This window comes from Schistocerca cancellata, unplaced genomic scaffold, assembly GCF_023864275.1.
Source record: "Schistocerca cancellata isolate TAMUIC-IGC-003103 unplaced genomic scaffold, iqSchCanc2.1 HiC_scaffold_426, whole genome shotgun sequence".
In the NCBI taxonomy this organism is placed as follows: Eukaryota; Metazoa; Arthropoda; class Insecta; order Orthoptera; family Acrididae; genus Schistocerca; species Schistocerca cancellata.
This window is the reverse complement of record NW_026046443.1, coordinates 2,169,751-2,182,820: the sequence shown is the minus strand read 5'-3', so window position 1 is coordinate 2,182,820 and position 13,070 is coordinate 2,169,751. Positions and strand designations below refer to the sequence as shown.

The following is a 13,070-nucleotide window of genomic DNA, read 5'->3' as shown; positions in this document are numbered from 1 at the left end:
ATAGTAAACTACTACTCAAAAGACTGAAAGTCCCTCTGCATGGATGGATTAAGTTTTGTATGGTTTGTGTGTTTCCTATAAAGCAGTTAAGATTAATGCTAGGGAGTGGTTCCTTCAAAAAGGACAAGGCTGATTTCTTTCCATGTCCTAGTCAGATCTATAATTCTCATGTATAATGACTGTGCATCAATGGAATTTCAAACCCTGATCTTTCTTCCTTCATTCTGTCTTTTCACATTAATTCACAGTGCCAACATTATTTAGTGTTAAATACAAATACCATGAGAGCACATTTAGGAATAACAGTGACTACTTAAGAAAATACAAAAATCTATATTTGGTAGGCACCTGACATGCAAGCACAAAGAAAAATATGTGGCTTTTCTGCCCATTCCTCATGTGAATTCAGTTAAAGATTTATGCTTATAACACAGCAGACTACAAAGACCCTAACAGTTATTACTCTCTTTACAGCTCTTAATCAAAAACACTTATCGTTATCCAAGAAATGATTCACAATCATCTTGGAAGTATGTGTGCAACAGTATAGACATATAATTTCCTTTGTTTGATTTTCCATTGTTTGAGTATAGCTACTCAGAAATTTAACATATGTGGGATGCTATATTAAACAGCACTTCCTAAGATGCAAAAGTGGATATGCAGATGAACGGAAGTCATATTGTGTATATGTGCGCTGATACAGAGATTGTAAGAACAACAGGCACCACTGCCTGAAAGTAGATTAAGAGTTTCAAGTTTATGTAGAAATTCAATTATTTGCAGCTTGTAAGTGTGATTTGGTATACAATGAATTATAATTTGTCTGAAATGAAAAGATTCAAGTGAGAAACAAATGTTTCTTTAATCTGTGAAATACAGTGCTCTCTCTCTCTCTCTATCTCTCTCTCTCTCTCTCTCTCTCTCTCTCTGTGTGTGTGTGTGTGTGTGTGTGTGTGTGTGTGTGTGTGCATGCATGCACGTGAGAGAGAGAGAGAGAGAGAGAGAGAGAGAGAGAGAGAGAGAGAGAGAGAGTGGTAATGAAAACATACATCCTTTCTACAGTTCAGTGCAATAAAATAAGAGTATTTGAAACCGTTTTCTGTCGACAGGTTTATGTGGATAATGGGTTTGAGCTTGGCGATATCTCTGCGCACACAATTGCGCTCCAGTAAACCGAGGCTCCATGTCCTCGGACACGTGTTACGTAGATCACTTTTCCTTATTGCCTTAGGAGTGATTCTGAATTCATGTGGCAACCATGGTACAAAACCTGATGTAAAGACCCTGCGGCTGCCTGGAGTGTTGCAGAGGCTTGGTGTCTGCTACATGGTGATTGGCACAATAGAGAGTTTGCTAATGTCACGAGAGGGGGCATTCAGGTAACTCACCACATATATTTACAAGTTTCTAGAATACTTTTCCAGGCTAGAATTTTGATCTACATTTTGTGATGTTTATTACGTAATATACCAATGAATTAATGAACTACAGAGACTTTATTTCTTGTGTACATAAGAAATACTCATCACTGTTAGTGTTGTATATATGACATAAAAGTTTCTTTTGTTGTCAATGATATTTTGCAGTTTTATGATTTTTCTGTTGAAATGGTAATCAAAGATGATCTTTACTAATGATTACATCTATGTCTGAGAGGAACATAAGTTTTCAAATAGTGTACAAATAAGAAAAACTAATTTTCCACGGGGACTTTAAACCTGCTGATGGATAAGAACGAACATGATATCTTGGAGAAGCAAGGGGTCCACTTTACATGTCGTGTACATTGAGGCTTGCCAGACAACAACAACCAGAGCATTCATCCTCACTTTTGAGGGGGGATTTGCTTCCAGAGAAAGTCAAAATCATAGTAATCCGTTGTGATGTAAAACCATATTTTCCATCTCCAATGTGGTGCTTTCAGTGACAATGCTTCAGGCATATGTGTTCCCATTGCATGAACAACCCAATTTGTGTGGACTGTTTTTGGCCATTTCATGAAAACTCAACATGTGGGGAACCATCGTGGAGAACCATCTTTCTGTCTATTGCTGAGACTGTCATCTTCCTCATTCTCTGAAGTATCCTACACTAATTAAGGAATGTAAAACTAAGGGATATTAGGTCTTCGGTTGCCTCTCATGTTTTGAAACTCAGAAAAGGTATGTTCAGTTGGATCCTGTCCCAGTTGTATAAACTTTTGCCATTACTGTCACCAGGTCATCGGCGGCATCTTGAGTATGTACTCCATTCATTGCCTCAATGTTTACCTATCATAGCTAAAATCTCCCTTCTTGTGGTTCCTGCAGCACCGTCTTTGGGGACCTCAACTGTCTGCTTCTGACTGGAGAAGGTGCATCTTTCCCTGGCATCTGCTAGTGACAGGGGTCCATTTAGGGAATCCTCTCTCTGTAAATCTATGCACCAGCAGGCCGGTACCATCCAGTAGTTGAAGGGAGCACGAACTGTGGGTCCTAGAGCTGCACGCTCACCTTCAGTTCCTACCCTCTCAGTGGATAAGCCCTTGTGAGAGTCCTAACCCTTTAAAGTAGCTAAGGAGAAAAATAAGTCTTGGAAGAAGGCTACTCCTGTGACCCCACACCTTTGGACACAGAAGCAGTGTTTTTCAATGTTATTTCCCTCTCACCAGTGGCAGACAGTGATCATGGAGTGGTCCCTTCACACTTACCCAGGATGCACTTAATGTGTTAATTCAGTGGAACAGCATTGAATGTTACTGTCACCCACTAGAAATATAACAGTTATTGTCCTTCTGGTCTCTGCTGCTCTCCAGTAAATCCATTTCACTGATGACCATTCTCCATCCATTTCATATTACTGTGCCTTCTGTAAGAACCATACTGGAGGCATCTGTACATTGTTCACACGCATGTCGTCAGTGGATGGATTCCCTCCCATACACCATTGAAATCAATGGCAGTGCTATCATAAATGATCTCCAGGCATCACAATTTGCAATGTGTGTTTACCCCTGGGTGGGGCACGTAACATACCTTGAGATGGCCACAGTAATCTGAGAACCCCTCCCTCCTCCATCTCCTGCTTTATTATTTCAGTCACCCCCTCTGGGGGAATTCAACATTGTTCTTTAGAAGTCTTCTGATTGACCAACTGTTTTTCAATCCTGATCTGCATTTCCTCACCGATGGTACACCTACTCAGTTCAGTGCCACACCTTTTTTAGGCATCGATCTTGTTGTATACAACTTCGTACACAACGGTAAGGAGAGGTGGGCTACAGATTGGTGCAATACTATTGTCACAGGAAAACTGGCCAGGAGCAGAAATGATTGGTGAACAAGTTAACACAGTAAACAGATTTACTTAACTTGTATTTTTCCAAGCATTCAAAAACTCATTACAAATAATGCAGCAAGAAATAAGAGTCCAACTATCACATTGTCGACAAGGAAGACACTCACTGTACTAAGCGTGAACGAAGGTGTTGTAATGAAGAGGCTCCAAGTGCAAGTGGATTGAGCGGCTGCCACCGGCCGTCCTATATTGCTGTGGCAGAGGGCACTTGTGGTCTAGGCTGCTAGAGGTGTGGGGCAGCAGGTGCACACCATTGGGTGTGCCAGATCCCGCACAGCTGCTGTCAGTGTCAGACAGAAAGTTGCAGTTCCATTGCCAACTGTGACACCCATGGGGTGGTATCGATGCCTAACACCACAGACCTTACGATCTCTTCCCCCAATTTCGTGGCTTTACTACTTTGCTCACTGTATGAAAATCTTTGTGGCAGTCATTACTTCCCAGTAGTTCTGTCATTTCCTTTCCACCACCCAGTGATCCAGTTACCAAACAATGTGTTCTCTGAAGAGCCATTTGGCAGCTGTATGTCTCTGTCATCACCTTCGCCCCATCTTCATCGAATCGTATCAACAAGGTTGTTAGAGTCTTGTAGCACAATTACAGCCCCAGGCCTTGTTTCAACGCACAATCAGATGAGCCAACAACTGAATGTGGCTCATAGATTCAATCTACTCAGGGTCTTCAACTGAATTGTGCCATGAATTGTTTTGCAGAGGGTCAGTAGTGCCATCATCCCAATGCTTAAAGCAGGGAAACCTCAATGTCCATTGACAGGTATTTACCAATTAGTGTCACCACTGCATTCTGCAAACTGCTTGAAATGATGCTAGTGTGATGGTGAAGCTGGGTTCTCAAATCATGGGGCCTTTTGTCCCCCTATCAGGGTGTTTACTGGGAAGTACCTCAGTACGATCCAGAACTGACTATCTGGTTAGATGAAACAGCAATCTGACAGACTTTTTCTAAATACTAACATCTCACTGCAGTCTTTCCTGTCCCAAATATCACATTTTTCTTACCCTCCATGACTGGGGGCTTTCAAGGCTCTGTACCGATTTTTATTTCCCAGTTTTACGTCACCAATCATTTTGGGTAGCAGTTGGCATGTCGCTCAGCTACCCACAGGTCCAAGAGAATGGCATCCCTCAGGGCTCTGTACTGGCTGTTACACCTTTCCTTATCACCATAAATTGGTTAGTGATGTCCGTTGGATCAGTAGAAAATACTGGGTTGTAATTTTACTAGTTTTTGCGTTTGCTGTAGCTCTCGATCAGTATCAAAGGCCAAATGCCAGCTCCAAGGCGCTGTCCAAAGGGCCCTGCCCTAGACCCTTTCCCATGCTTAGCTACCCAGAATGAAAAGCTTACCCAATATTCATCAGCTTAAGAATAGCTGCATGTAGAAGCTAAACACTCTCTGATTCTTTGCTTATTGCTCTTGGGTTGTTGTCACGCTATTCTACTTTGTATTTACTGGGTTCTGCTTTCATCTGAACTGGATTGGTTGCCAAGCTAAGACCCAGTGGCACTTTTCGCTTTGAAATTATTGGCCCCATCACATCATCATGGAGTAAGATTGGGCACTGAAACCATCTGAACTCGTCCCATAGACAGTCTCATCTGTGTATTGTAAAACTTTCACCTTTTCCCAGTATATCCTATGTAGTTCATAGGTGTAGATATCAAATAGAATAGGTGCCAAAACAGACCATTGCTGTGCAACCCTCAACTCATAGTTTGTGGTCCTGTTGTATGTCATTCATGTATAACTAGCAGCATCCATTCAGACAAAAAAGGTGCCAAGTGTTCTGCAAATGTGCGGGGTATATGTTGTTCAGTTTTGTGGTTAGTACTGGAAATACTACATCATTGTAGGGGTTGCTTGGGTCCAGCAACAGAACTAGTAGATAGTTGTTTTGGCTAAAACAGAACTGTTTATCACTAACTAGATGTATGAGGACATCTTCAGTACGTTTCCTTTTGTGAAAACCCACCTAACTACTAGGGAATAGTTCATGGCATTCAAATGACTGCTCTTGCTGGAATTTGACCAGTTTTTCCAGCACTTTGTAGGGGCGTTATAGTAACGCTATTTGTCTGTATGACGCCACCGTTACAGACAAGATTGGCAATAGACCTAAGGCACCGAGTCTGGATTCTTCCTAGTTTGAGCACAAGTATCATTAAGGGGGCTTACTCTTGTGATGCTCAAACCAAATTTTATTATAAGTAGCTGGTAGGTATTATTGTCCTTCATATGGCAGAAATGATAGCATATTGTAATGTAAGTTATCTGAGGTAATCTGTTCCATAACACAATTTGTAGACATTGAGTTCTAATGATGCAATATCGAGCGTTTTTAAAGCTCTTCACAGTACACTTGACATTCTAGTACCTTAGTTGTAGAGTTGCACAGGTTTTTGCAATTGTTGTCGTTTATTTATTATTATTTTTTTTTTAATCTTGGTTTTCTCTTGTATTTTTTGCAGGTTAATGTAGTTTTGTTGGGTATTATGCCTCATATATTTCCCCAGTTTTTGCACGGTTCAGATATTTGATACGCCACCACACAAGAATAGCAGGCACACCAAGGTTGTACTTTTCTTTTGCAATTGGATAGTTGTGTCACATGAGGTGATGCAAAGCTTAGGTCTATTGCCAATCTTGTCTGTAATGGTGGAGTTATTCTTGTGGGAGTCTGTCATTCAGCAGCACTCAGTTTTTGTCTTCTAGAATAGTCATTAATAGCTCACCATTGCAATTCTCACAGTCATATCCCCATGATGTGTGATAAGCTGTACAGTCCCTCACAAGCAGTGGATAGCCAAATTGTACTAGTGGTATAATATCAGTGCCTGATCTGTATATAGTATATTCTGGTTGGATTCTGAAGTTTGTGCAGCTTGTATGTCTTTGTTGCTGCAGTTAAGTTTAAGAATATTGTAAAGAATATTTTCAAACAATGGAAAATGTAACAAAATTATGAGAAGGAAAATTGCCACTCACCATACAGTGGAGATGCTGAGTCGCAGTTAAGCACAGCAAAAAGACTCACAGTTAAAGCTTTTGGCTATTAAGGCCTTTGTCAATAATACACACACACACACACACACACACACACACACACACACACACATGAATGACTGCAGTCTCAGGCAACTGAAACCACACTGCAAGCAGCAGCACCAGTGCATGATGGGAGTGGCGACTGGAAAAGGGGGGTAGGGGTGGGGATAGTGTGGTGGGAGTGGCAGACAGTGAAGTGTTGCAGGTTAGACGAATTGTGTTGTTTATGTCTAAATTTGCAGATCGCCATTCTTGGATAACTTATAGCCCACTGCATTTTATAATTTTAACTCCCCACGAGGCTTTATATTTACTCCTGGAGTAAAATTTTATCTTCCAATTATACAGTTTCTTGGCTTTTGGCTTTACAGACAACCATGTTTGTCTTTTATGTTGTTTAAAATGATGATGAAGAACTTATCATCCTTAGTTTGTATACAAACAGCTGTTTTTTTTCCAAAGTGTGTATACCTTATTATTAGCTTTTTTTCAATACTATGTGGATGTAAACTTGATTGGAAATTCTACATAACAGTATTGCAGAATATGAATAAAAAATATAAGTTTTAAAATCATCACATAGCAAGATATGAGGGTACTTCAAAGTGTAGAGTCTCTAAACGAATATTATGCAGAGGTCTGCTTTCTTATTTTGCGTTCCTTATCTGGACAGGGTTGAGTTGTTTGGGGGAAGAGACCAAACTGTGAGGTCATCGCTCTCATTGGATTAGAGAAGGATGGCGAAGGAAGTCGGCCATGCCTTTTCGAAGGAACCATTCCGGCAATTGCCTGGAGTGATTTAGGGAAATCACCGAAAACCTAAATCAGGATGGCCGGATGCGGGATTGAACCATCGTCCTCTCGAATGCGAGTCCAGTGTGCTAATCACTGCACCACCGCGCTCATTACTGAACATGGAAAAAGAGTATTTTCATCCAGGAAAATTTTGTTTATTTTTGACCAGGAAATCTGGGGATTTTTTTAATATATTCTGTTTGGCAATGCTGTGTTAAACTATTTTCTTTTCAGCCATTGATCAAAGTAACACTTGTATGTCAGTATAGATTTAATAAAAAATGATACGTAAATCCTACTTGATTCCTTATGATGATCTTCAGAAGAAGTTATTTTCCCAGATGCAGATAACTGATGAAGATATTTGTAATTTCCCTTTCGCCCTGTAACAACAGTTTTATTGGTCCTACATTTGCCAGTCTTTTTATTAGGTTTCATTTTAGTCTTGCAAACTGGTTTCAACAAACAAATTTGGATAATAAACAAATGCATTATAATAATGGTGTCTTTCCCTTGTAGGTATGGACGCTACATAGTACTGTCAGATATTATAGAATCCTGGTGTCAGTGGCTGGTGGTGATAGCTTTGGCTACGGGCCATGTTGCTATCTCACTAGCTTTACCTGTTCCTGGCTGCCCGCGGGGCTACTTGGGACCTGGTGGATGGCACATGCATGGACAATATGCCAACTGCACTGGTGGAGCTGCCGGTTACATTGATCGCCTCATCCTCACTCCACAGCACATGTACAAGAACCCTACATGCAAGTCCATTTACCACAATGATCAAGTGTATGACCCGGAAGGTTAGTACAGCTTGCAGCAATCATGTCAACAGAAAAGTGTGATACTTAATGTTTTATGTTCAGCTTCACATTCAGAAGAATATACACACCTGTATCATGCACATTGTGAGTTCTGCAAGTTCATCTGTCAGACTTAGCTTTGTTGATCTGTTTATTAGACTGAGCTGTTTTGAATATCGTTGTGTAGTAGTTGACAATGAACCCCGTTGGTCAATCAGTTTCTGCCTGCGGTGTAGCCGCGCGGTCTAAGGCGTCTTGCCATGGTTCACGTGGCTCCCTCTGTCAAAGGTTCGAGTCCTCCCTCAGGCTCGAATGTGTGTGTTGTCCTTAGTTTAAGTTCGAGTAAGTAGCGTGTAAGGCTAGGGACTGATGACCTCAGCAGTTTGGTCCCATGGAACGTACCCCAAATTTCCAAATTTTAATCAGTTTCTTGTGCTAAAGAAGTCATTCATCAAGTCACACAAAATGTGTGCAGATAGAATTTTATTTTACTTTCAGAATATCTGCCAGTAGTGAAAATTCTGTAACTACTCATAATAATTTTTTCCTCACCAATGAACCACCAATAATGGAAAAAGAGTAAATATATAAAACAGTTTATTTCTTTGTTTGACTTAGCAGGCACATAAGCTATCCACTTCTTCTTCTCCTCCTCCTCCTCCTCCTCCTCCTCCTCCGCCTTCTTCTTCTTCCTTTGCTTGGCCCATTTCTTGAGAGGATTGGTGGTGTAGTATGGGCAATGTAAGTGTCAGGTGGTTGACGGATGCCATTACTGATGCCACCATTTCCCCTGGGATGGAATTTGTGTACCCCATCTGTTTGCGTCAAGAATAAATCTCATGTTCAAGTGGGAGGACATTTCCTAGATATCTGCATAGTGTGTGTCTGGCACTGGACATTGGTACCAGCTTAGTGTTTACCTAGTTGTATGTGGAAACTGCGTAAAAACCACATCCAGGCTGGCTGGCTCCCCAGCCTTTGCCATTAATCTACAAGGCAGATTTGATTCAGGCAGGCTCACTTTTCTGTATCGTGGAAGCTCCGTGTTAATGCTTCAGGTTGTCCAGGCTGTTTCATAAGCTACCCACTATCCTTATATTAACTGGAAAATATAAATAAAGAAATGAGTAAAAGGGTTGAACTTCTGTGCAAGTAAACATTTTTCTTTGCTTTTCTAGTTATTATTTTTATTTTCTTATGCTGTTCTGATGATTATTTCTCTTACATAACGATATGGTGAAAAGAATAGTTTCTACTCACCATGTAGCAGAGACGAGGCACAACGAAAAGACTGTCAGAAAGTAAGCTTTCAGTCAACAAGGCCTTCAATGCAAATAGATAGCATACACACACACTCACATAAACACATCTGAAACACACATGACCACAGTCTCTGTCCACTGAGATTGTCTTATTCCCAAGCTCTTGTTTTTCATCCAGAAAATGTGTCTTTACAATGTACACACTTCCTTTAATATCAGTTAATTTTATAGTAATTCAGCAGAACTTTACTGTAACTGTGTTGTCCATAGCATTTGCATCCACTTCCGCTTCCAAGTTCTCGCACTATCTCACACTCTACCATCACTCCTGTTTGTTTTTCTCCTCGTCCTCCTCCTCCTCCTCTTCCTCTCCCTCCATTCCCATCACCGTCACCACCACCACCACCACCACCACCACCACCACCACTAAGACAAGATCCCTACATAATGCATAATAATCCTTGCTCAGTTTGACAGTACAGAATGTGCTTTCTTGATAATTTTGTGTTCTTTGATTGTGTCAATAGCTTTTCATATTTGACAATATTACTCTCTTTAGTAATGCAAAATAGTAAATGTTATATGAAATTGCTGACTTTGATGTCCACTACAACTTCAACCACCTAAATTTGTGTATTTGAGACTTACCACAGTAGTGCCATGCTAAGAATACTGGACTCGCATGAGAGAGGACGGCTGTTTGGATCCCCTTTTGGCCAACAAGGTTTTCCTAAATCACTTATGGTACACACTATGATGGTTCCTTTGAACAAGACATACCGTATTTACTCGAATCTAAGCCCCACTTTTTTTCCGGTTTTTGTAATCCAAAAAACCGCCTGCGGCTTAGAATCGAGTGCAAAGCAAGCGGAAGTTCTGAAAAATGTTGGTAGGTGCCGCCACAACTAACTTCTGCCGTCGAATATATGTAGCGCTACACAAACATGCTTTGTGGGCACAAAGATAAATACTGGCGCCAAAACCTTTTTTTTTTTTTTTTTTTTTTTTTTTTTTTTTCTCGCTGCATTTTCATACATTGTCCAACGAAGTAAATACAAATTCCGTATTGTTCATCTTCGAATGTAGCAGAATTTCAATGTACTACGAAAATCCGACTGGCAAGACTGTTAGGGATGTTTGTCAATATGGCCAACTCTACGTTCCGAGTTTTTCCTACCCGTGAGAAGAGATGGTTGGTAATAGGAACCTGATGAAATGTGAATCACATGTAGTATTCTCTTCACCATAAGAATAATACGAAAATAAACATTTTGCCATGTATTCTTTCGTGTTTGCTGCTATCTCATTTAAATCCTGTCTGCCTAATAAACTACGAAACTAGAGTGAGACAACAGCAAACACGGAAGGAATATACGTATCGTGTCATGTTTATATTCGTATTATTCTTATGCCTAATAGTGATATAGTCAGAAATGAAGCACGGCAACTGACTAGATTTTAAATGTAAGATGACTAATTTCTGTGCAGAATTTGATGTACTAAAGAAGCGGCCACAAAGATTTTCAAACGAAGAAAAATTTGCGCCTAACTCTCGTTCAGGACATGTTCTATCATACGCAGTCTATTATTTGGTTCTTGTTGATCATTATCAAAGAAAGCAGCAGTGTAAGTAACAACAAACTGCAGTCTCTTGCCATTGTTTGGCTAATGAGACGATTCCTCTCTTTTTTTTAAAAAAAAAAAAAAAGAAAAGCGGCGGTAGCGCGCACAAAAGCAAGTCATGCCGCGAGCAGCGACAGGCCGTAAACACGCTCTATCAGAATGCGACAAACAATGCATGACACAGTACAGTAATGCATTTTCAGCTTAGAGTGACGTAAACACCTATAACAAAGAAAACGGCACTTATCAGATCAAAGCAAAATAAGCAATCGATTCAAACCAGACGAAGCACGTGAAAAAGGAAGGGTACCCGTATAAATACGGACGGAGCGCCTGACGCATAGCAATGGCTACCTGGTAAAGCTTAACTGCTAAGCTTACGACTCAAACCAAACTACTGTAGCTGTATCGTCTTTCATTCGACCTAAATTGTGTCTCATTACAATGGACCAACTTTGTTTCGATTTGGAGGTGCGGCCTAAAACTTTTCTCTCCCCTTGAATTTCGAGTCTCAAATTTCAGGTGCGGCTTAGATTCGGGAAATATTTTTTTCCTTAATTTCGAGTCTCATTTTTCAAGTGCAGCTTAGATTCGAGTGCGGCTTAGATTCGAGTGTGGCTTAGATTCGAGTAAATACAGTAGCAGATTACCATTCTTATCCTTTCCCAATCTGAGTTAGTGTTCCACCGTAAATGATACGATTGTCAATAAGACATTAAGCCATTATCTTCCTTCCTAACTGTTTTTTTTAAATTGTGAAACATAAGTGCTATGTCTGATATGTAATTTCTTCGTAGAGGCTGCTGTGATGGGATCATGTAGAGTGTAATGTCGTGTCAATGTGGTTTTGATGGCAATGAGAGAGAGAGAGAGAGAGAGAGAGAGAGAGAGAGAGAGAGAGAGAGAGAGAGAGCAGTTGAAGGATGAAACCCAATCATAGTAAAGAGTCTGCTCCTCTCAAATAGCACTGAGGTGGCTTCCAAATTCAAGAATACAAAATTATCAAGATAGCACATTCTGATTTCCAGAAATTTATTAAATGATCATTCCATTTTCCACCTTGGCTGTATTATGTTACAGTTGTTTATCTCACATGATCAGCTGATTTCAGTGATGTGCCATTTTCACGTGTTGTAGAGGGCTTTGATAATGAATTCAGTGATGCATAGGATGCTGATTGGAAACATCACATTGCTATCCATCCTCCTGAAGTTGAGATCGTTCTTGTAATAAAGTTGCTGTGTCCATAAGAATTCAAATGGCCTACCACTGAGTGAAGCACCATTGCTGCAGTGTGTTTGTCTTGACTGCAGTCAGTTGTGTTCAGTAATACTGAAATTAATTATTTACATTTCTGCAAAGTAACATTCCACCTACAGATGAAGCATACTGATGTTCACAATCCATGGTGATGTGGAGTGAAGATAGACTGTTACTAATTACTAATAATTATGTGTGCAGGTTGCTGTCATTCCACAATTTTATTTTTGTCTTTGCAGGTATACTTGGAACCTTGACATCAATTCTGATGGTGTACCTAGGAGTTCATGCTGGTAGAATCCTGCAATGTTATAACTACACCTTTATGAGAATCTCCCGCTGGTTGTCATGGGGAGTGGTTACTGTGAGTCCACAAAGTCTATTGTAAAAATAATATTCTGTCCATCCATCTAACTGTCTATCAGGTTATCATTTATATATCTGTCTGTTCAAAGTTAGTTTAGTAGCACAGTGTAGGCCAGTGCCCATTAATCTGTGAGTTGGCAACAGTGAACTCAGATGCATCTGACACAGCAACAGTTGCGGAAGAAACAGTGGTTATTATCTGTTTCTAGGTATGCAGACTGACTATCTTTGCAAGGGAAAAGAAAAGAATGTAAGGAAGAATTCTGACAATATTATGAAAAGAATAGATTGCTACATGCCATAGAGTGGAGACAATGAGTCACAGACAAGCACAACAGAAAGACTGCTAAACAAGTAAGCTTTTGGCCAAAAGGGGTGCTTCTGAAGTAAATCACACACACACACACACACACACACACACACACACATTCATGCAAGGACAACTCGCACAAACATGACCATTGTCTCTGGCTGCCAAGGCTGGACTGTGAGCAACTGTGTGTAACAGGAGAAGCAGTCTGGTTGGTGTGGGTAAGGAGGAGGCTGGGGTTGG

At 40.5% G+C, this 13,070-nt stretch overlaps 1 protein-coding gene across 1 annotated transcript in view; it reads left to right on the top strand.

Moving 5' to 3' along the window:
* Positions 1-13,070, top strand: part of LOC126124761 (heparan-alpha-glucosaminide N-acetyltransferase-like) — a 105,881-nt gene that overhangs the window by 73,491 nt on the left and 19,320 nt on the right. Inside the window, exons 7-9 of the mRNA XM_049915110.1 lie at positions 1,113-1,382; positions 7,720-8,006; positions 12,391-12,515. Of these exons, the coding sequence (XP_049771067.1) occupies positions 1,113-1,382; positions 7,720-8,006; positions 12,391-12,515 (682 nt within the window). The remainder of the gene's footprint in view (positions 1-1,112; positions 1,383-7,719; positions 8,007-12,390; positions 12,516-13,070) is intronic.